Raw genomic sequence first — 23980 nt, forward strand, 5'->3', positions numbered from 1 at the left:
CAGACAGCAAAATTTTAAAAGGTGTGAAAATTTGATAATAGTACGTATCAAGGTTAATTTCCTGACTTGGATAATTCTACTGTGTTTATGTCAGGGAGTGACCTTGTTTTTCAGAAACTATACACTGAAGAGATATCATGTCTGCCACCTACTCTCAACCAATTCAGGAAGAAAAATAGTCTAGAAAAATAAAAATGAGAGAATAATAAAGCAAACAAAGTAAAATGTTTATATTTGGGGAATCTGGGTGAAAGATATATGGAGAATTCTTTGCAACCTTTCCATAAGCCTAAAATTATTTCAAAATAAAATGTATCGGATAGATATAGATGGATGGATGGGTGGATGGATGAATGGATGAATGAATAGATAGATAGACTGATTGATTGATTGATAGATAATAGAGAAGGGAAGTAGGAAGTTTGATTGAACAGTTATTGTGGAAGGTCATCAGTTTTAGAAAAGGGCCTACTATCACTCGGTATGTTTTATGACATCCATTTGCCACTGGGAGAATTTATGGCAATTTACTGGAAGGAGATGCAAACTCCTCTTTACACGTTCATCTCTCTACCTGCCTAGAAGAGGCCTAAGTTTTTACCTTAGAGGGTCTGGCTTAGTATGTGTTTCATAAATATTCCTTGCATTGAAAAGAACTTTCTGTGTGGTCAAATGGATTTCTCTCTCAGGCAAATCCCAGGTATGGGGTGTTTTAAGTTACAATTTTTTTTGTAAATTTTGTATAAGTGACCATGAATGGTACTTGGCTCACGCAACAACTCCCAGAGATTAGAAGGTGCTTCTGGCAAACCTCAAAGTCACCATTCAATGGATGCAACAGGGGCAGAATCAGAACTACCTAACGAAAGTTTTCTGGCACTAATTTCCTTGGCTCAGGGATTTAGCTAGTAGGAAGCAGGGTAGTGTATTGGAAAAAGAACAAAGCTGGATGCTCGAAGTTCCATGATCTACTGCTGGCTTTCACTACTTCCTAGGTGTGTTTCCTGGGCTGTCAAAGTCTCTGAGCCTCAGTTTCTTCAGCTTTAAAATAGGGTTACTCATTCTGCTTTGCCTTCTACGGTTGTTGAAGTACAGTGTAAATATTCAGTCTTGTTGCACAAGCATTGTTGAGGGCCATTCAGAGGTCCAGGGACACACTGAGCTTCTAATAGACATTTCCAGGATTGGTCCTTTGTGCAGGGAAATAAAAATCTGAGATGGACCAAGATACTCTGTCCTCTATCTAGAAATTCCTTTGAGCCCAGAAGCGGGTCTGTACAATGCAAAACATAAAATATGCCATTTAAATAAATAGCCTTGATATTTCTGATTGGTGAAGTAATTCGAAATGGTTAAATGACTGGATTTTCCTCTTTTCATCAATGTGTTTTTTTGTTTTATTTTTTTGAGGAAGATTAGCCCTGAGCCAACATCTGCTGCCAATCTCTTCTTTTTGCTGAGGAAGACTGGCCCTGAGCTAACATCCATGCCCATCTTCCTCTACTTTATATGTGGGACGCCTACCACAGCATGGTGTGCCAAGGGGTGCCATGTCTGCACCAGCAAACCCTGGGCCATCAAAGCAGAACGTGTGCACTTAACTACTGCGCCACAGGGCCAGCCCCCATTGATGTGTTTGATATCACGTAGACATGGCTTGAAATGTTATTTTTTGCCACACCCATCAGTGCAGCTGTCTAGGCCTCTAAAGTGGGACTAACAAGAAATTATCGACATGCTTTCTTGTTCCCTCAGCCATCGTGGTTAACTTCTGGTTTGCAATGGTGAGTTACAGCGCTTCTCAATCCTGGCTGCATGTTGGAATCACCTGGAGACTCTGATTTAATTGGTCTGGAGCACCTGAAGAAAAGATGGGTAAAAGGTCCCCAGGTGATTCTAATGTGCCGCCAAGTTTGAGGAAGCTTGTCCAAGGAAAAAGCATCCCAATTTGCATTCCATGTGGATCTCTGAAGATTCTAGAATCAAAGCAATGCACAGGGAAAGAGACCTACTGAATCCTAGCCACAACAAGCAGAAACCCTGGGTTTGTGGGTGAACATCTATAACTTTGTGAAGTCTGATCTTAAATCTACAAAAACATAAAGGAAAATTCCCATAATGTAGAAGTCAATTTCAAGAGGAAGGAAGAAAAAGTGCTTTTTGTGACTGCCTCTTTATTACTATCTAATCTCCAGCCATATTACTGATTTCTCCCACATACAACCCTAAGAAGAACCTGGTGACATCTGTTGGCCTACCTGTGTCCCATCAGCATTGAGAGCGCCCTTTTTACAGACTAGCAAAGGCCCTACGAGGCCAGAGCTGGTATCCTTGATTGGCTCAACCGCTGAGAAGTAAAGATAAGTCAGACAGGGGGGGTCACCAGCTGCTGGGCTCACGCTTTCAGGCACCATCCACCTGTATGTGAAGCTTTCACCTGGCTTAACATGTGCCCCTGGCTTCAGGAATCCTGAGGAGATAAATGAAACAATTACTCAAAGCGACAGCCGAGGACATTAAACATGTCAGACTGGGTCTTCCAGCTGTGGGTGTCTCTCTCTGATGATGTGTTTTGCAAAAGGGTAGTTGTTTTTGCTTATGCATCTTACCAGGGGAGGCCACTGCCACAGTCTGCTGTTTCATGAGATAGAAGTTATATCCAAGGATTGTCTTTTTCATAAATTACGTTTAGTATCTTCACAGATACTCTTTCTTACTCAAATACCAGGTTTAGCAAATATTAAAAGAGTGATAATTGCCCATTTAGCAATTAAATATAAAGCCATAAAATATCTTTGGGTGCCTTCCATGTGGAATATATCATACTTGGCCTTCTATGTGGAATGTATTGTATCACAGAGGATAGCCCAAAAAGTTAAGCAAGAGACTCATCTTTAAAGAGTTTGAAATCCAGAAGGGAGAACTAGGAAATAACTCAAATAACTACAAGATAGAGGAGGTAAGTGAATGCCCTAGGTTGCAAAACTGATAAATAGCAGATCTGGGATTCACACTCAGGACTGATTCTGCAGACTGTGCACTCAATCCTCACGTTGTATTGCCAAATGAACACATTGAATCTCTCCAAGTAGACTGAGGCCAGAGACTCTGTATCTTGTCCAGAGCTTTGCAACAAGGTGCCTAATAAGTTTGCTGTGTTAAACAACAGAAAATATAAACATTTGGGCTAGCGCTGGCATTCTTTCTGTGCACACACAAGAAGTCATTGTGAGCATTTTGACCAAGGAAGAGAGTGCAGGTGCAGGAGACACTGCTGTAACAGAGGAGGGTGAGGATGGGTCTGGGGAGGGGGGGTTCTCCCTCTATTCCTTCCTTCTCTGTCCCCTCACCATCACCACAAAGCCTGCTCCAGACTGGGCCCAGTGTCACACTGGGGTGCAAAGAGGTATCCCAGGCAGCCATGACATCTGTTACAGTGACGGGAAGGCTTCCAAGGAGACCAGCAGTTTCCCAAGAGCAGTATCATGAAGGATGTCATGGACAGTAGCTCCTGCAACCACTGGGCAGAAGCTACCTTTCTTACATGCAGAGAGCCTGTGCTACCTACTCTGTGATGGGGAGAGTCCATACATGATGATAAGCACATAATACTGGTTTTAAATAAATATTTGTTGAAAGATACAGAGAAAGACCATGTGTAAGATTTTGATGTCCACAGAACATTGGCAATCAGATTTTCCTCTTAGCCTTCACCCCCAGGATCACATGCGACCTGCAGCAAGAAAGCTCTCCATCTTAGAGAAGTCGGGGTGACTATGAACATAGTTTGTTTTGAAATTTATTACATTACTGAGGGAAAAGGAAAGGAATTAACATTTCCTAAGAAGCTGCTGGAGGCCAGACCTACAGTCCTGAATTCTCTCCATCTCTTCACGGAGACTTGTGAGGTATCATTATCTGTGTTGATAGGTGAGAATAATAAGGTTTAAAAAGTTGAAGTAATTCCCTGAGCTCACAGGGCTGATAAGTGAAGGGACCAGCTCGCTCATCCTGTTTCCTCCCTAAGCTCAGGCTGAGACTTACCATCGACGTTTGGGGCTGCATCAGAGGCCTTGTCATAGATCACACCATGGGGCAAAATACTGTAGACTTTGTCAGCTTTGTTAGCAAAGGTCACCAACAGGGTATCGCCCACCTCTGCCCTGATGACTGGACCTGAAAAATATTGAGAGGAGGAGAGACGAGATGACGGAAAGAGACAGAGAGAAGTGAATATGGGCAAGAGAAGTGACATCCCATGTAGGTATATGCCCAGCTTAAACCTCCCCTTCAATTCAAAACATGATGGATGGTTTTACTCTACCAAGAATTCCAAGATGGGCTTCTGCCTCAGAGAGTCTCTTTCTTTGAGTAAAAGTTGCATCAACATATTCCACATACTGAGCCTTCCAATATTTTCCTCCTATTCTGTTGTCCCCTTGTGTGAAGTAGAGTTCAGAGTCACTGTGGAAAGAATAGGAACCTGGCTGAGAATACATCTCTGCATATCCACCAAATGCCTTAATTATGGAGCTTTATTGTCTTTTGCCCATGTTCACCAACCCATCTTCCCCAAAAAGATGGCACAGTCTTCAACAAAGTTCCCAGGAATAGCCAACCAGCCTTAAAAGTCTTCAGAAGCTGGATGATGCTCAAGTTCATTTCTCTCTTAGCCATTGTACTTTCTTTCCCAGAAGTCCAGCAACTGACAAAGGCACAAGTAAACTCCTTACTTACCAGTACTGGGGTCCCAGAAGGGTGTCCTACAAAGTAACAAAGAGCTAACCAGTTTCTTTGCAGAGTGAACATCCCTCTATCTCTTGCTGATGTCAATATGAATAGTCTCTGCATCTAGTAAGCTCTTTGAGATCTGGGATGGTTAAGGAATGCAGTGTCTAGTTAACCAAATAGTTTAATTAAATGAGAGTTATCATATAAACTATATACACTAAATACCAAATTTCAAAGTATTATTGAAATACAATAATATAAATTCTGACTGGCACTATCGCTGTCTTATTTCATCTCTGTCAATGGTACCATCACTTTTGCAATCATGCAGGTTGCCTTTGTCCTCTTTTTCTGCTCATCCCCTTATCTTGCCCATCCTGACTTTGTAGCTTTTTATTGCATCTCTCCTTTTCTGTACCTTTTTTTCATCTTTCCTTTCCTTTCTTCCCACTGCCACAACCCTAGTTCATGCCTTCATCACCTTATGTGTGGACCATGATATGAAGCCCCTGAGTGCACGCTCTGCATCCTCTATCTCACATCGGCTCACTCAGTATACAAACTTTGACAACATTAGTCTCCAAAATGATAATTTTCATTGTCATTTACCTACTGCAACATCTTCAATTGCTTCCACTTGCCAATCAAATAAAGTTCAAAAGGATTATAAGCCCTCTGCAACCGATATCCAGTTTACTTTACCCCAATTCTCTCTCTACTGCTCCATGCAAATGCCTGTTCCCCTAGGCAAATCCTCCACTCCAGACATTCTGATGTCATCACTCTCCCCTATATGGTAGGTACTTTGCATCTACTCCTACGTCTAAAATTTCCTTCTCTTCACTGTTCACTTATATAAATTCTATGACTCTTCAAGACCCTGTTTAAGTCCTACTTCCTCTGTGAAGTGTTCCTGGCTATCTTAGTTCTCTGAATGCCCAGAGAACTCACTGGCTGGATGGTTCATCTTAGTCTTATTCGTAACCTGCAAAGTTGCTTCTCTTCCCCTGTGCATACAGCTTCTTCACCTGATGGTAGGAAGATTGTCTTAGACCTCTTTGCATCCCTCATGTCGCTTAGAACATTGTGCTTTCATATATTAAATTAAATATTGATTGAATATAGCTTAATATTTCATATCTTATAAGGTGCTCCAGAATTCTGGAAAGCTTCTAAGACATAATTTTCAATGCTAATTCTTATTATTCTGTTTATGGAGAAATACTGGTAAATAGAGAATATTGAGATCAAAGTTTTTCATATATGGTTCACACAAATTTTTAGGCAAGGCTAAAGTGCATCAGTTTGGTGGAAGAATGAATGAATAAATGAATGAAATTTACAAAGAAAGAAACAAAGGGTATCTTATTGATCACAAAGAGAATTTTTAAAACATTATCTCAAAGATAAAAAGAATCACAGGGTTATAGCAATACTTCTTGGTATCACATTGTACAGTTTTTAGTGCTTTCACAGACATCATTGCATATGAGTCTACAATAACAAGTCACAGGAATCCACATTCACTTAATGAATTGGTAGATTCAACTTGAAAAATACTATGTGCCATGGGAGCCCAGAGAGAAAATGATTAACTGTGACTCAGGAGTCAGGGGAGGCTTCACTTAAGAGGTGACATTAGAGTTAAATTTTGGAGGAAAAATGTCATTCTACTGGACAGGGAGGAAAAGGACATTCTGGATAGAGGGGGTGTAACTTGTGTCAGGCTGTCCTTGAACCAAAAAGGATAACCTTCCTTGGTCAGTTCATTTCCTTTGAGATTCCTGTCTTATTCCCTCTTCAAAACTGTCTGTTCGATGTATACAAAAGCCTAATTCTGTTCTCTGTTAGCTTAGTATTTCTCGTGGCAGTTTGCACATAGTAGGTGCTCAAGAGAAGAGGAATGAATGAATGAATGACTCTAGTGCTTTGATTTAGCCAAGAAACCACAGAGCAATAAATACTCTGCCAATTCTCAGCAACATATCTGGGGCTCAGAACTCCTTAAGGAGTGTCATTATGCCATCTACGCAGTATGTGCTCGCAAGAACAGTGCCTGGAATACAAATGAGATCACAGGAAAAAGCCTAGCGGATGCCTCTCTTATGAGAGGCTTAGAAACACCAGCAAAGAGAGCTTACCTGCCGGAGGTATTTAGGGGAAGACCATTGAATTTGTTATAGCCTTGAGGACCATAATCCCAGAGAATTTTTTCAGCTGCTATAAAGTAGTGCCTCTGTTTCCCTTTCATCTTGGGGTGAGAAATACCACTTTTGCAATTCCCAACATTGTATTGCCCCAGCATACCAGCTGCAGAAGAGAGGAAAACCACAAGACAAGGTATAAATGCTCTCAAAAGAAATGATACAGGAAAAGATTGATAGATTTGACTTCATGAACATTGAAAACTTTTGTACAGGAAATAAAACCATAAATGAAGTTAAAAGTAAAGGATAAATGGTGGGGAGAGGGATATTGTAACACATATGACAAAAGATTGATATGTAAATAATCTGACAAATAAGAAGGAGAAAAGTAAATTTCCTAATAGAAAATGGACAGAGGACATAAATAGGTTATTCACAAAAGATATACAATTGGCCCACAAACAAATGAAGAAAAAAAAGTTCACCCTTAGCAATCAAGTGACACTTGTTCATTTATCAGATTGGCAAAGATTAGGAAGACTGATCATTCTCAGGGTTGGCAGATGAATGGGGAAAAGGGAATGCTCACACACCACGGTGAAGAGTAACAATTTCTCAAAGGGAATTTGGCAATATAGGTCCATAGCTTAAAAAAAAGGGTCAAACTCTTTGACCCCAGGAATTCCAAATCGAGGAGTTTTCCTAAGAAAATATCAGACAAAAGTATAAACACATCTGTAAATTGATGTTTATCATTATTATAATAGCAAAAAAAATAGGGGAAATCTAATTGTTAAGCAATACAGTGCTGGTTAAGTAAATTGTAATCTCCTTATAAAAGACACTGAAAGGATTAACAATGACGTAGTAGATCTATATTCATCAACATGGAAGTATATTTCCGATATATTAATAAGCAGGAAAAGTGAGATATCGGGAACTATTAATAAATTGATGTCATTTTATAGATAACATATGCATTTGTGTATAAAGTTCTAGAAAATAGTGAGGGAGGATATCATCAAAATGTGATACCATTATTTTTAGATGGGATTCTGATTTAAAAATTGAATTACATGTATTTTCTAATTTTTTTACAATAATTTTTTCTTAGGGTATGGACAATTTAGGAATACTATATTTCAGTAATGTATAAACATCAGTGTATGTCCACAGCTACTGGCCAAGCTTAGCAATCTTCCTAGTCTCAAATGACTGCTAATGCCTTGATTTTAAAACTAGTCTCTTCCCAGATTTAACAGCGTGAGACCCTTTAAGAATAGGGATTCTGTGTGTAGGGCACTTAAGATCTACCCTATTAGGAAATTTCAACTGTGCAACGTAGTATTGTTGACTGTAGTCGCTGTCGCTGTTCCGTATATGAGATCTCCAGAACTCATTCATCCTGCAAAACTGAAACTTTGTACTCTGAGATCTGGTGTTCTCACCATACATACACAAAGGTAATTATGTGAGGTAATTGATATGTTAGTTAGCTTGAGTGTGGTGATCAGTTCACAATGTATAATACACCAAAACATCAAGTTGTATATCTTAAATATATACAATTCCTTTTTGCCAATTATACCTCAATAAGCTGGGGGAAAAAAATAGGAAGCTCATCTTGTTCATCTTTGTCTTCCCAGAACGGTGACTGTACATATTAATTGATCAGCTCAATATTTGTTGAATTGACTTGAATTGGAATAACCCAGCTGCCTAATGCTAAGATTAGCTGCTTAAGGTGGATGGGGACAAGAACGCGTTAGGAAAGCAGTGTTGAAAAGTTGCAGCCTTGTACTTGTTGGTGACTCTGTGTAGTATCCAAATTGATTCACGCATTATTTCTTCTGTGTCTTTCCCATTGACACATTTTCTTTTCCTATTCTTTTTTTACCATCTTAGGCCAGACCCTTTATATGCCGTAACTGTAATGTTGCCAATGCTTCTTAACTAGTATCCAGTGGCCAGAATCTCTCCATCAAATCCTTTCTGCACACAGACGTCATGTTTATCTCCCTAAATCGCTGCCCTGATTACGTTACTAATCAGAGGATCTAGAAGGACTCACTATTGCCTTCCAGACATAATCCCACCTCCTTAGCATTACCATTTGAAGATGCTCCCACTGAGACTCAATCTGCCTCCCCCGGCTTCTCTCTCCTCACTACTCTGGCATAAGCCTATAGTCCAGCCAAGTAAAGACCTATTCTATGTGGTCCCAAGGAATTAGGACCAAGTCATTCAATAGGCATTCAAGTCAATGTTTATGGTGCATCTCTCACTGGATTTTGTCTCAGTATAAGGAAGAACATTCCAACAGAACAGCCCAGAGATGAAACAGGCTGCTACAATTACTTAAAAGAGATGTTCCAAAGGAAATTCAAGAATTAAATGGGGGATCGGTCCAGATTATCTCTAAATTTCTTTCCAATGCTAAAAATTTGTTATTCTATTTATTCTATTTACAGTTGCTCATATAGAACATGCATTTTTCCCAGTTCATGTTGCTTCCTCTACCTGGAAAGCCTTTCTTCCCTTCTTCACCTATTCAATTCCTACTCATGTTTCAAGGCTCAGATTAGGAGCCAACTCTTCAGGGAGCCTCTCTGCTCCAGAGAAGTGAATATAGCACCCAAAGAACATTTATCTCAGTGTCCCTCAAATTTTATTCATTTTGTAACTATCTAACTACCTTTAAGTACTAGATTATAGGCTCCTTGAAGGTCTTATCATTTCCTTCAATCACCTCCTGCCTTATTCATAGGGAGGTGATCAATAAACATCCGTTGATAAGAGGCCAAATAAATGAGCATTGTGCACTTTCCTGTATATTTAATATTTAATTAGATATACTACATAAAAGAATCTATCTAACAGCAGGCACTAAATGAGCACCATTGACTATGTGGTTTAACTGTACCATTCTAAGCATCTCCACACTGGTCTTTGTCCTTTTTTTACCTTGTAGGTGATCACTGACTTGGCAGGTTATCATCCACTTCCCAGGATTCTCAACTATCATTTCTGTTGTCAGAAAGGTGGCTGGGAACAGGTTGACAACATCAGTCCGGTGCCCTCTGCTGATGAAGGTGTTACCATAGAAATAGATGGAATGGATGTCTATCTCATTCCCCATCCCAAACAGGTGCCAGGACACCGATTCACCAACACACATTTCAGGCTCAGGGAAGTTTCCAAAGAGGTATCCATTGAGGGCTGAAAAACAGAAGCACAGTAGTGTCGGGGACTCCCCTGCAGAGGCGAGGGGAACCAGAAACGATGGTAATACACTGTCTAGCACAGCTGGAAAATCAGCACAGATCATTGCTTGTAATGAATTTGTACAGAAACGCATGGCTCCCTTCATAAAATATAGTCCCAGCAAGGAATGAAAGGCATTAGTCTTTTCAAGAGAAAAGCACGCAATCAAAGTGAAGATCAGCACACAGGAAAACAGCCTGGGAGCTGCTATGTGAACACAATAATGAGATCAGGAGGAAACAGAGCCTGCTCACATCTCCAGGATGGCTCAGCCACCTCCGATGGAGCTCCTTCATTTGCATATCTGCCTTCCCCATTGAACTCTGTTCCTCACAACTAGAAACCCTGTCTTGCCTATTTTACAGCAATCAGGACCTAGCAGAAAAGCTGGCTTTAGTAGCTACTTAATTTACATAATAAAAGCATGCCCTAAGGAGGAAAGGAAAAAAACTGATTAGAAGGGACTTATGAAATGTGTTAAAGTTTTGCTACTTTAAAAGCAGGGAGTAAAAACAGTTTTTACTAGGTCTTGCTGGAGGAGAATCTTACTGATTGAACTTACGCCATAAGTTCAAGACCCAGTATCTTTGAGTCATCTAAATGGCAGTAGGGACTTCACCAAGTACAAAAAAAACTTGTTTTGGGCTTTTAAAAAATCATAACATCACTTCTTAAATTCAAACTGAGTTAAAAAGCGATTGTTACTGAGATAATGATTAGGCAGCACAATTAATTTGAATAACTTTAGTAAATTTAAATACACTTATCAATAAATCTTGTATTGATTGAACATCTTCTATAGACTAGTTTGGCTTTTTTTAAAGGTAATTTTTTCTGTTCTTGGTTAGGTCTCCTTTGCCTGTCTGAAGAAAGATTGGTAGTTTTCAAATATCTACTTCGGCATACAGACTGATTTTTACTTTAAATGTAGTCTATATTTGCTTATGTATTTCATTCCTTTTTGTTGAATATTTTTCACTCCAAAAGAGTAAGAGGAATTATACGGGCAGCTGAGTCTTCAATCATTACAATTAGCGGTTTTCAGCACGGTTTGAGATCACCACTCCCGTTACGTCAAGAACGGGGAGAAAAGTTAACTGGTCGCAGCAATGATTTGAATTGAGGTCTTCATTTCTTCCATCCTTCACTTGTCCCCTGCCTCCCTCCCTCCCTTCTCTCCTCTCCTCTCACATCCTTCCCTCCTAAAGTATCCTCCAAGCATCCACTACACCCAAGGTTGCTGAAACATCACTAGAAGGAAAAGAGGGCATGTGATACAACAGAGACAGTCAGTGTACCGACAATCATGCCTCGAGGCACTTGGGAATCAAACAAAACCCAATTAAAATTTATTTGCTATGGCGTTGGAGGAGGTCATCGAGAGGACACGACCGTCAGGTGACCCGCAAGGTGAACCAGGCAGTGGGGTGTTTGTTTATACTGAAGATTGTCTTTATGTTCACTAGAACTCTCTAGGAAAGAGTGGAAGGAGACTACTCAATAATTCCCACATCCTGAAACTCTGCATTAAGCCACTGCTGCGCAAAACAGGATGGGCAAGTGTTCTGTCTCGACTGACAGGATAACTATAGAAATTCACTACTTTCAACAGATACAGGGTCTGGTGCATAATAAATCTTGTTGATTTAAAGAATGTCTGGGAAACATAACAAATTCACCAGTGTATATTTAAACCCCATGCATAGCATAGTTCTTAAAATTTAGCAGCCATCCGAAAAATGGTTACTGGATAAAGCAAGAGGTTGCAAACCATAGCACTATTATACGATGATGATTTCATTCTCAGTCTCCTGTCAATCCCCATCCTCTGGGCTCGGCTCCTGATTCTTTCCCTATTACAACATGAATCCTTCCACTTTCTGTATCACAGCTTTGTCCATATTTCATACCCAGTTAAGCTTTAGCTTATCTATTGCCCTGTCCCTCCTCAGATTGTTTTGGGTTTTGGCATGTATTGTGTTTCATATCACTTTCCAGTTAATCAAGTATAAATCTTGGAAAACTAAGTTTGACACTTCTGTGTTTATTGCATCCCTGGTAGTACCAGATATGGAAAAGGCACTCGGTACATATTCGATCACATGGGAGACACTCACCATGCATTTTGTTACTTCTCTGGAAGACAGCGTCTTCTTTGTCAACTGAATCAGGGTCAGTGCAGAAATGTCTGATATTTTCATCGAGGTACCAGCTTTGATTCTCATCCACCAGAGTAAACATTATAACAAATTCTCGGTCTACATCAGTCCTTGTCCCTGAATATGTATTCAGCATACCTATCAGGCACATTCAAAAGAGTAGAGAAAAAAGTTCAAGGTGGACTAAATCAAGATGAGCTTTTGGGGCAGCCGGTGGCATAATGGTTAAGTTCATGCGCTCCACTTCTGTGGCCTGGGGTTCACCGGTTTGGATCCTGGGTGCGGACCTAGCACTGCTTGCCAAGCTATGCTGAGGCAGCTTCCCACATAGAAGAACTAGAAGGACGTACAACTAGGATATACAGCTATGTACTGGAGCTTTGGGGAGAGAAAAAAAAAGAAAAGAAGAGGAAGATTGGCAACAGATGTTAGCTCAGGACCAATCTTCCTCACCAAAAAGGATAAAAAAAAAGATGAGCTTTGCTTCCTGCCAATGGTGTGAGATAAGTTTGAAGTTTGTCAAAGACCTGCATGTACAGGAGTACGTAAAAGCAGCAAAGGGCTTTAATGGAAATAACAGTACCATAGAAGAGAAAAGTCATAAAACAGAAATCTTCACAACTGCAGCCTCAAAAACCTGGCTATCCCTAAACGAAGTCAATTTCATCGATAGAGCACAGATACACTAAATTGACTAATTTGGACTAAAATAGCAAAGTGATTATGTGGGTGACATAATGAAGCACAAGCATCCTGGTCATTTGACTACCTTTGGGTGTCAGTGTGGTATGAACAGCTATTAACACGGAATATTCCTTAAAAATATATGTGTAAGTTTCAGAATGCTATGATGGTTCTTAGGCAGAAGACTGAATTATTGCCCCTGCTATGAGATCGTATTGATATTCTATGTTAGAATACAATTTTCCTAATTCTTTAAGAAAATTTGGAAGAAGAGGCACATTCTGTGTGGCACAAGGGAGGTAGGCAAGACAAGACCTGAAGTTCACATCCACTTTTCAAGACACTTGGTAACAGGCTCCTGGGGGGTTGAGGAAGGGGGTGAGGAGCCTCCTTACCTTCTTTGCATACCAACAGTGGGCCAATTAGCCCAGAGCAGATGTCCTTAGGGGCGTCAATGTGCGAATGGTACACCCAGGTCAGGCAGTTGGCATCTGCAGGAGCAGGGGCATATTCTTCTCTCACTGGCCAGACGTAGGTGTAGTTTTTGCCAGGAGGAACCATGTCATCATTCTTGTTCCTTCCAGACGTTCCATCTGGGTAGAGGGCTCCTTCCAAGAAAGGAGAAAACCTGGTTAAAATATAGAGATCGCATGCTATCGTGGAGAACCAGAGCTTTGGAATCAAACACGTATGAATTAAAACTTATTTTGCTATGGGACTTGAGGCAAGTTGCTTAAATTCTCAGTGTCTCAGTTTTCTACCAGCAAAGCTGGAATGTTGAGATCCACCCTACAGGAATGTGAGAACTAGATGAGGCAACATATGTGAAGTGCCCTGCACAGAACCAGATGCTTAATAAATGTCCTTAAAGAGCCCTTCTGATGGGCTTCCTGTACCAGTCAGAGAGATTTCAATTCACTTCACTCCTCATCAACTCACGAAGGAAAGGAGAAGCAGCAGTGGAAATAGTGAACTTCTGGGGCACTTATTACAGACTCAGCGCCTGTGTGAGGTCTCGTGAGAGATAGGAAGGAAGAATAAGACATTCCTCCTGCCACCAGCGATCTTAGACTTCTGTTGGGCAAACCGGAATATGTATTATGAACACATGGGACAACTGGAGAATAAAGTAAGGTGATGTGCTGAATGTAATTTTGAGCCTGTGCAAGGTGGAGGGTCTACCGCAGAGGGAGCAGGGGCGAATGGGCAGAGCACTCCCTTCCTCTGTTCTATCAACTACGATTGCACAAGACTTTTCAATTAAGGAAAGTCCACTGCCAAAAACAGTTCAAACACCACCTGGGCATAAGGCGGGAGACCAATGTGTATATGTTATAATTATCAGAAGCTTCAAAACAGAGTTGGGATTTGAGGAGCCTTGAAGGACTGGGAGGAGCTGGATGGTACTGAGAAGAAGCTGGAGGGTGAGAGGCAGAGAGAGAGATGGATGTGGACTCACCCCAAGTTCATTCTCCATTCTTTCATTTGTTTACTAATTCATTCGACAAACCTGTATTGGATGTTGACCACATGCCAGCAAACGTGCTAGGCCTTAGGAATACAAATCCAAATGAGAAAGCAAGAGCCAGTATAGCCAAGGCAAGCCAAAGAAGGATATAACTAAAAAATATAACATCGTCGGGGGTCGGCCCGGTGGCGCAGCGGTTAAGTTCGCACGTTCCGCTTCTCGGCGGCCCGGGGTTCGCTCGTTCGGATCCCGGGTGCAGACATGGCACTGCTTGGCAGCCATGCTGTGGTAGGCGTCCCACGTATAAACTAGAGGAACATGGGCACGGATGTTAGCTCAGAGCCAGGCTTCCTCAGCAAAAAGAGGAGGACTGGCAGTAGTTAGCTGAGGGCTAATCTTCCTCCAAAAAAAAAAAATATATATATATAACATTGTCTTTTTAACAAATTCTACCATGAGCCAGGCTTCCTCAGCAAAAAGAGGAGGACTGGCAGTAGTTAGCTGAGGGCTAATCTTCCTCCAAAAAAAAAAAATATATATATATATATATAACATTGTCTTTTTAACAAATTCTACCATGAAAACAGAATTTAATTTTTGGAAAAGGATGCCAGGAAAAAACAACAGCTAAACCCCTATTATGTGATACATATAGTGGGTACTTCGTGTTTATTATCTCACTCTTCAAGCCAACCCCATATGGTAGGTATTAGTATTCGTTTTTACATTAAATTAAGTAACACTGCCAGCAGGTGGCTGGGCCAGATTCCAGTCTAGTTGTGTCTGACTTCCCACTACACCATGATAACTCCCCGCAAATTATTGGGGATATGATGTATGGACTATTTTTACATATTTATTCACCTTATTTTTACATACTTTCTTTTTATGTATATGTTTATGTAAGACTTTCTTTTGCATGCTGGCATTTAATTCCTTTTATTCTGACAAGAATAGGAATCATTTTGCAAATTAAACCGATATCCTGTGTAATACTCAAAGGTAAGGTCAGAGAGCAAAACCTATACAAAGAAAGCAAGAGATGAATTTAATTAATTAGACCCTTTCAGTATTAAGTGTAGCTCTGACTTTCCTGGTTATATTTAGGTCATACTGATATATAGAGGTTTACAATATATATTATGTTTTTATAACTAGGTTATGCTGTTTCTAATAAAAGGAATCTTATCAGTTCCTTAAGAGAAAGGAACTTTTTGAGGCCAGCCTGGTGGCATAGTGATTGAGTTCGTGCATTCCACTTTGGTGGCCTGGGGTTCGCAGTTTGGGATCCTGGGCGTGGACCTACACACCACTCATCAAGCCATGTGGTGGCGGCATCCCACATACAAAAAAAAAAACAAAAATAGAGGAAGATTGGCACAGATATTAGCTTAGCAACAATCTTCCTCAAGCAAAAGGAGGAAGATTGGCAACAGAAAAAAAAGAGGAATTTTTTGCTGGTACTAAATTCTAAGAGAATATTTTCAAGAAAGCCATTTTATGCAAATTATTGAGTAATATAATGAATTATGTCTTTGATGTTTTCAAGAATGGTTTCCAAATGTGCAAAACTATTCTTTCTAAAAATAATTTCTTTCCTCATCTCTCAGTATAAGGTGAGACTGTAACATTGAAAAGTATTTGACAAAACCATTTTTACTCAAAGTTAAACTAATGTATTTCACTCCTTTCTAATTTGATAACTGATCTAACCTGATAGAGGAATAGGGAAAATCCAGAGTGCTACCCACCATTCATTAAATCCAAAAGGCATTTAAAAAATTCCTGTGTTACCTAGCCTCTCAGAGACATTTGATATTATTGTCGTTTTCCTCCCTCTTAAAAAGTTCTCCTCGCTTAGCTCCTGTGACATCACACTGTCCTCTCTGGAAACTCTTTTTCAATTTAGTTTTCCAGTTCATTCTCCTCTATTTGCCATTCAGTGTCAGAAATCCTCAAGGTATAATGCTGGCTCCCTTCCTTCCATGCCCAGAGCACCCTCCCTGGTTAATAGTACCCATCCCTGCAGTGCACCATCAGCTTCATGTCAGAGACTCCCACTTTTATCTCCTGCCTGACCTGACCTCTGAACTTTGCATTGATATCCTAATGTCTACTGGACATCTCCACTTGTAAATCTCAAAAAGATCTCAAAAGCAATCTTTTCCAAAGAACACTGGCCCTCCTCTCCCAAACCTGGTCCTCAACCACTGCTTCCTGACTCATGAAAGGCATCACCAGTACTCAGTGTCACAGCCAGAAACTAAGGAAACAATCTTATCTTCTTCCTCTTCCTCTCTCCCCATTTCCAAAGCACCATAGGTCCTGTCCTTGCTTCTTCTCAAATTCATCCATTTATATCCATCTCCACCATCATGACTGTAGTCCAAACAACATCATCTCTCATCACTCGACTTCTGCAGTGACCTCCTCGCTGGTTTGCTGCATCTCTTGCCTCTCTAATCCATTTTCCAAGTCAAAACAAGAGTTATCTTTTCAAATCTCAAATCTGATTATATTGCTCCCTACTTAAAATGATTCCATGGTTCCCCATCACTCTTGGGATGAAAGTCAAATGTGCTGAACATGGGTTGTAAGGTCCAGCATGGTCTGGCTCAGGAAATCTTGAACTCCCTGGACCAGGTCAGTTTTCTAAAATGCATTCACTCAGAGAGAAGGGCAGTAGAGCCAGTGGTTAATTCACAGCCACTGAAGTGAGACTGCATGGAATAAAATCCTATCTGCATCACTTGCTAGCTATGCGACTTAGGCGATTTCCTTCTCTTCTCTGAGTGTTAGCTCCTTATCTGTAAGATGATGATAATTATAATCCCTTCCTCATAAAGTTGTTGAGGCTTACATGACATAATATCTATAAAACATTTATCATGGTGCCTGGTATATAGTAAGCATTCAATAAATGTTAGTTATTATTTACTCATAGCATTTGCCTAATTTTTTAATATTATATATATGTGTGTGTGTATGTGTATATATATGGTATAATTGCTGAACATTAGTTGTTCTCATACTCCTGGATAAACTTGACACTGTGTGCAAGCAAAGAGGAGAGGCAAAGGGCCCAGCAAAAAATAAATGCCAAGGCAGACAAAAAATGCCTGAACTTTGAGTGTATTTCCTATCCACCTGTGGGTCCAATGGCAGAGAACAGAAGACTTACTGATGCTGAAGCATAACCTCTGTCCAGTCATTTGCTGACCTCTAAGCTAAGCAGATATAGAGGTGACCCCTAGCAGCCAGGCTTAAAAATAAAAGCAAGAAAAAAAAAAGAGCAGAAACCTTAGTGGCCACACCTATAGGGAAGACAGATTTCACAGATTTAGCCCAGGCAAGTTACTAAACAAAAAAGCAAACAAACAAACAAAAACAAACTTGGATGAGACAGCAATCCAAATCCAGAATTGCTACAATATATTCTCAATAATGTCCAGTGTTCAACAAAAACATCCGAAAAAATGAGACAGGCAAAGAAATAGGAAAGGGTGATACATACTCAGGAAAAAAAGCAGTCAATAGAAACTATCTCTAAGTGTATCCAGATGTAGAATTTAGCAGACAAAGACTTCAAAACAGCTAGTATAAATATGTTCAAGCAACTAAAAGAAATTCAGTTTAAATAATTAAGGGAAAGTAGAACAAAATGATTCAACAAATAGAGAATCTCAATAAGGAGATAGAAATTACAAAAAAGAACCAAGTTGGAGTTTGGGCATTGAAAAATACAAAAAATGAAATAAAACATCCTCTAGAGGGACGTGACAACAGATTCAAGATGGCAAAAGAAAGAACTAGTGAACTGGAAGATAGAGCATAGAATTATCCCATCTGAAGAAGACAGAAAAAAATTGAAGAAAATAAACAGAACCTCAGAGACCTGTGGGACAATATTAAGTGTATTCGTATATGTGTAATAGTAGTCTTCCAAAGGAGAGGAGAAAGAAAAAGGGGCAGAAAAATATATGAAGAAATAATGGCTGAAAAGTTTCCAAATTTGGTGAAAAACATTACACATCAAAGAAGAATAATGAACCACAAATAGAGTAAACACAAAGAATCTACACATAGACACATTGTCAAACTGTTGAAAGAAAAACGCAAAGAGGCAACATTGAAAACAGAACAGAAAAATACTCATCGTATACAAGGGAGCATCAACACAATTAATGGTTGACTTCTCATGTGAATATTGGAGATGAGAAGACAGTGGGATGACCTACTTCAAGTGCTAGGGAAAAAATGCCAACGAAGAAAACTATATCCAGCAAAACTATCCCTCAAAAAAAGAAGGCAAGATAAAGATGTCCTACATAAACACTGAGCGAATTTGTTGCTAGCAGACCTGTCTTATAAGGAATACTAAAGGAAGTCCTTCAGACTAACAGGAAATGACACCAGAGAGTAACTTGAATCTATAGGAAGAAAGGAAAAGCACCAGAAATGGGAAATGTGTGAGTTAATATACAAGACTCTGTTAATATATTTTTCCTTTCTTCTTTTAATTTCTTTAAAAGTCATAAGGTAATATAAAGTACTAAGTATAACATCATATTGTTGGGTTTAGTTAGAGAGAGATGTAATCTATGTGACAATAATAGCTCAAAAGAGGGGGAAGAGGATGGAGCTTTATTGGAGCAAAGCTTCTACGTTTTACCAGAACTAAGTTGGTAAAAATGTGAAGTATCTTGTGATGAGTTAAAATGTATATTACAATCTCTAGGCCAACTATTAAGAAAATAACTAAAAAGTATACAGTTAAAAAAATCAACAGAAGAATATAAATAGTACACTAAAAAATATTTGTTTAACCACAAAGAGGGCAGCAAAGGAGGACCAGAGGAACAAGAAAGACAGAAGGCATATAGAAAATAATTAGCAAAATGACAAATGTATATCAAACCAATCAATAATTACATTAAATGTGAATGTTCTAAATACCCCAATCAATATGCAGAGATTGTCAAACTGGACAACAAAAGCTAACATCCAACCATAAGCAGTCTATACCTTAGATTCAAAGACACAGATAGGTTGAAACCAAAAGAACGCAAATAGTAACAATATGAGAGCTAAAGTAACTCTCAGTAACAGGCAAAATAGACTTTAAGAAAGAAATATTGCTAGAGACAAAGATAAGTATTTTATAATGATAAGAGTCAATGTATCAGGAAGATATAACAATTATAAATATATTCATATCTAAGAAAAGAGTCTCAAAACACACAAAGCAAAAGTCGACTTCACTGGAAGGAGAAATACACAACTCAACAATAATTGTTGGAGATTTCAATACTCTTCTCTCAATAACTGATAGGACAACTAGGCAGAAAACCAGCAAGGATATAGGAGACTTCAACAACACTATCAACCAACTCAACCTGACATCTCTAGAACATTCCACTCAATGACTGCAGAATATACCTTCTTTACAAGAGCACATAGGACATTCTTCAGGATAGACAATAAGCTACATATAAAATAAATCTCAATAAATTTAAAACAACTGATAAGATGCAAAGTATATTCTCATACCACAATGGAATTCAATTTGATATCATGAACAGAAAGAAATCTTGCAAATCCTACAAATATTTTGAAATAAAATAATACATATCTAAATAACCCATAGGTCAAAAAAAGAATCAAAACATAAATTGTAAAATATTTTGAACCACATAAAAATGGAGAAAAAACATACCAAAATTTATGGTATACAGCTAAAGTAGTACATAAAAGGAAATTTAAGCTTTAAACATTTATGAAAAAGGGAAGAAAAGTTTCAAATCAATAACATAAGCTTCTCCTTTAAGAAACTAGAAAATGAAGAGGAAACTAAATTTAAAGCAAGGAGAAAGAAGGAAATGATAAAGACTGGAGCAGAAATCAATGAATGAGAAAACAGAAAAACAATATAAAGTAGATGAAACCAGAAGTTGGTTCTTTGAAAAAGATAAACAAAACTTTATTTAGAAGTTTCTAGTGAGAAAACTTTATCTAGACTGACCAAGAAAGAGAGAGGGCACAAATGACCAAACCAGGAATGAAAGATGGGGCATCACCCTGACCATACAGAAATCAAAAGGATCATAAGGGAATATTATAAACAATTTTATGCCAAAATATTAGACAATTTAGATGAAACTGACAAATTCATAGAAAGAAGCAAATTACCAAAACTGACTTAAGAATAAATTAAAAATTGGAATAGACTTATAATATGTAAGGAATGGAACTAGCAATCAAAAATATTCCCTCAAAGAAAAACACAAGCTGAGATTGTTTCACTTATAAATCCTATCAAATACTGAAAGAAGAAAAGATGCCAATCCTTTACAAAATCCATCAGAAAATAGAGGAAGGAATAGTTCTGAATTCATCCTATGAGGCAAATATTAGCTTGATACCAAAGCCAGATAAAGACATCACAAGAAAAGAAAACTACAAACTAATATTCCTCATGAATGTAGACACAAAAATTCTTAATAAAATATTAGCAAACTGACTTCAGCAACATATTTAGAGAATTATACCACGACCAAATAGGATTTATGCTATGATTGCAACATTGGTTTAATATTAAAAAATAAATCAATGTAACATAACACATTAATAGAATAAAGGGAAGAAAACTCACATGATCATCTCAACAGGTGCAGAAAAGTAATTAACAAAATCCAGTATTTATCAAATTAAAAGCTCTGAACAAACTAGGAATGGATGGGAACTTCCTCATAAAGCATGCCTAAGAAAACTCATGGCTGACATGTTTAATAGGAGGGAGACCGAATGCTTTCTTCCTAATATTGGGAACAAGGCAAGAATATCTGCTCTCACCACTATTATTAAATATTGTCCTGAAGGTTCCAGCCAGTGCAGTAAGGCCAAAGGAAAAAATTAAAGGTTTACAGACTGGTAATTAAGAAGTAAAACTGTCTTTATTCACAGCGATGTGAAGCTGTATGTAGAAAATTCCAAGGAACCTTCTAAACGTCTACTAATAGACAAATTTAACAAGATGGGAGGATACAAAATAAATATACAAAAAATCGATTGTATTTCAATACACTAACAACAAATACTCAAAAAATGAAATTAAGAAAACTATTCCATTTCTCACAGCATTAGAAAGAATAAAATACTTTGGGATAAATTTAACAAAAGAAATGCAAGTCTTGTACACTAAAAACTAAAACATCGTTGGGAGAAATCAAAGACTTAAATTTCATGTTCGTGGACTGGAAAACTCAATATTGTCAAGATGGCAATTCATCTTTAAAATGTAGATGGCAATTTTCCCCCAATTGATGAGTAAACTCAATGCAATCTTCATCAAAATCCCACTAGCTTTTTTTTTTGTAAAAATGAACAAGCTGACCTAAAATTTATATGGAAATACAAAGACCCAGAATAGCTAAGAAGTCTTGAAAAGAAGAACAAAGTTGGAAGACTTATACTACCTAATTTCAAAACTTACCATAAATCCACAGTAATTAAGACAGTATGGCATTGGTACAAGGATCAGCTTATAGATTAGTGGAACAGAATTAAGAGCTCTGAACCAAACCCTTACACTTAGAGTCAGTGATTTTCAATGATAGCTTCTGATTCATTCATCTTTTACTCCCGGGACCCACAGTCAGTCTCTGGCATCTACTGGATGTTCAAAGGAAGGTTTATAATTGAAGGCAAACCTTTTAAAAGCACTGAGAAGAAGTGAATTGGGGGCCCAAAAGCACATGAAGTAAGGACCTGGCCTTTGCTCCAAACTTTACCCAGAGTTCCTCTGGCAGAACTAGGAAGGTTAAGAATAAACCTGTATATCTTTTTTGGAAAAATGTCTGTTCATATCCTCTGCCCATTTTTTTTCTTTTTCTTTTTTTTTTTCTGAGGAAGATTAGCCCTGAGTTAACATCTGCCACGAATCCTCCTCTTTTTTGCAGAAGAAGACTGGCCCTAAGCTAATATCCATGCCCATCTTCTTCTACTTTATATATGGAAGAGCTGCCACAGCATGGCTTGAGAAGGTGTAGGTCTGCACCCGGCATCCGAACCAGCGAACCCTGGGGCTGTCAAAGTGGAACGTGTGAACTTAACTGCTGCACTACCAGGCCAGCCCCACTCTGCACATTTTTTGATCAGGTTGTTGGTCATGAGCAAGAGTGCAACAGGGGATGTGAAAAATACTTTAGTCTCAAAAGCCTAAGAATGTTGTTTAAAATTTTTTAAAAGCAGTAGGGAAGACTCAAGAAACCATACTATTGAAACTCTTAAAGCACACACAAGAAGACTATATTTTCCTTCAGAAAGGAAGCACTGAAGACAGGAGCCGTAAGCAGGGAAGTTGGGATCAATTTACACTGAGACACGATCCCCACAGCCAAGCCTGTTACTGGTGATGGGACACTGGAACCTGTTGGTGCCTGCTGCTCTTTATCCAGTGTGCCACCCAGTCATGACTGATGGACAAAGAAGGACGTTAGTGTGCTTCTGGGGTGCGGTGGGGCATGTGCTAAGGGCGCCCAGAACCCAGTTCTGTATTAACATAAAAAAGAGTGAGAAAGGAGGGAGGAAGGAAGGAAGGGAATAAAAAAGGAAGACGAGAGAGAGGAGGGGGGACAGATGGAGAGAGAAGGAGACTGGGAGAAGACAATGAACACGCATAACCATTGTGCTCTCAGAATCCCTTTCGCTGTAACTGACAGCTGCCTTACACTGGAAACAGAGACAAGACACCGATAATACAGGATTGACATTTACCTTCTGAATCTTTGTTGTAGAAGACTCCATGTGGGTGCAGAGAGTAAGGGCGGGAGGCAAAGTTCTTTAAATGGATGACGATCACATCACCCACTTCAGCCCTCAAGATGGGGCCCAGGAATCCAAGCCAGGGAGGTTTGGGGATCTCCGTGGAGTAGGTCTCATCTGTGTAGTGTCTGTAAACAGCCTTTTTGTAAAGACTGCCTATCCTGTTGGGCCCTCTTTCGAGAAATAAGGTTGCAAGTCTAAAAGTAAGAAGAAAAATATTCTATAATTAAAATTAAAAGAGAAGTCCAAATAGCTTACCTTAACAGTTCATGAAGTGCTTGCACGTATGAGTTCTCGTTTGGGGTTCACCATAACCCTGTGACCTCTGCAGAGCAGAGAAGATTTTCCTTAAGTTACTGATGAGGAAACTGAGGCTAAGAAAGTTAAGCGACAAGCCAAAAGGCAAAAAGAGTATTCACAACCAAACTAAAACAAAGCCAAAATACTCTAAATTTAGTCATACTGTCCATTTGCCCCTTTTCATTCAACACACTCCCCTTCACTTTTTCATTTAACAAACACTTAATATGCTCTTGCTGCATTCCAGCACTTTGCTGGGTGCTGTGGAGGAATACAGAAGAGTTTGTGTTGTAACAGTGGGAAAATCAAGGCACCACATAGATCAGCTATGATTAAGTAAGTGCCAATTCTGTGGTAGATACAATGGATATAGGCTCGATTTTTATAGGAATATATTCATTCAG

At 39.0% G+C, this 23980-nt stretch overlaps 2 protein-coding genes across 4 annotated transcripts in view; both read right to left on the reverse strand.

The window, feature by feature from the left end:
- The window catches only part of HNRNPM (heterogeneous nuclear ribonucleoprotein M), a 357001-nt gene that overhangs the window by 264714 nt on the left and 68307 nt on the right, over window positions 1-23980 (reverse strand). The window lies entirely within an intron of this gene.
- HEPHL1 (hephaestin like 1) overlaps window positions 1-23980 on the reverse strand; it is a 77227-nt gene that overhangs the window by 36676 nt on the left and 16571 nt on the right. For all 3 annotated transcript variants that reach the window (XM_014741930.3, XM_023645560.2, XM_070273167.1), the window contains exons 2-9: window positions 23229-23473; window positions 13381-13593; window positions 12260-12439; window positions 9843-10097; window positions 6873-7041; window positions 4325-4464; window positions 4045-4176; window positions 2259-2470 (exon numbers count right to left, since the gene is read on the reverse strand). In XM_014741930.3, coding sequence (XP_014597416.3) covers window positions 2259-2470; window positions 4045-4176; window positions 4325-4464; window positions 6873-7041; window positions 9843-10097; window positions 12260-12439; window positions 13381-13593; window positions 23229-23473 — 1546 coding nt within the window. The remainder of the gene's footprint in view (window positions 1-2258; window positions 2471-4044; window positions 4177-4324; window positions 4465-6872; window positions 7042-9842; window positions 10098-12259; window positions 12440-13380; window positions 13594-23228; window positions 23474-23980) is intronic.

The sequence above is a fragment of the Equus caballus genome, chromosome 7 (assembly GCF_041296265.1).
Source record: "Equus caballus isolate H_3958 breed thoroughbred chromosome 7, TB-T2T, whole genome shotgun sequence".
Taxonomy (NCBI): Eukaryota; Metazoa; Chordata; class Mammalia; order Perissodactyla; family Equidae; genus Equus; species Equus caballus.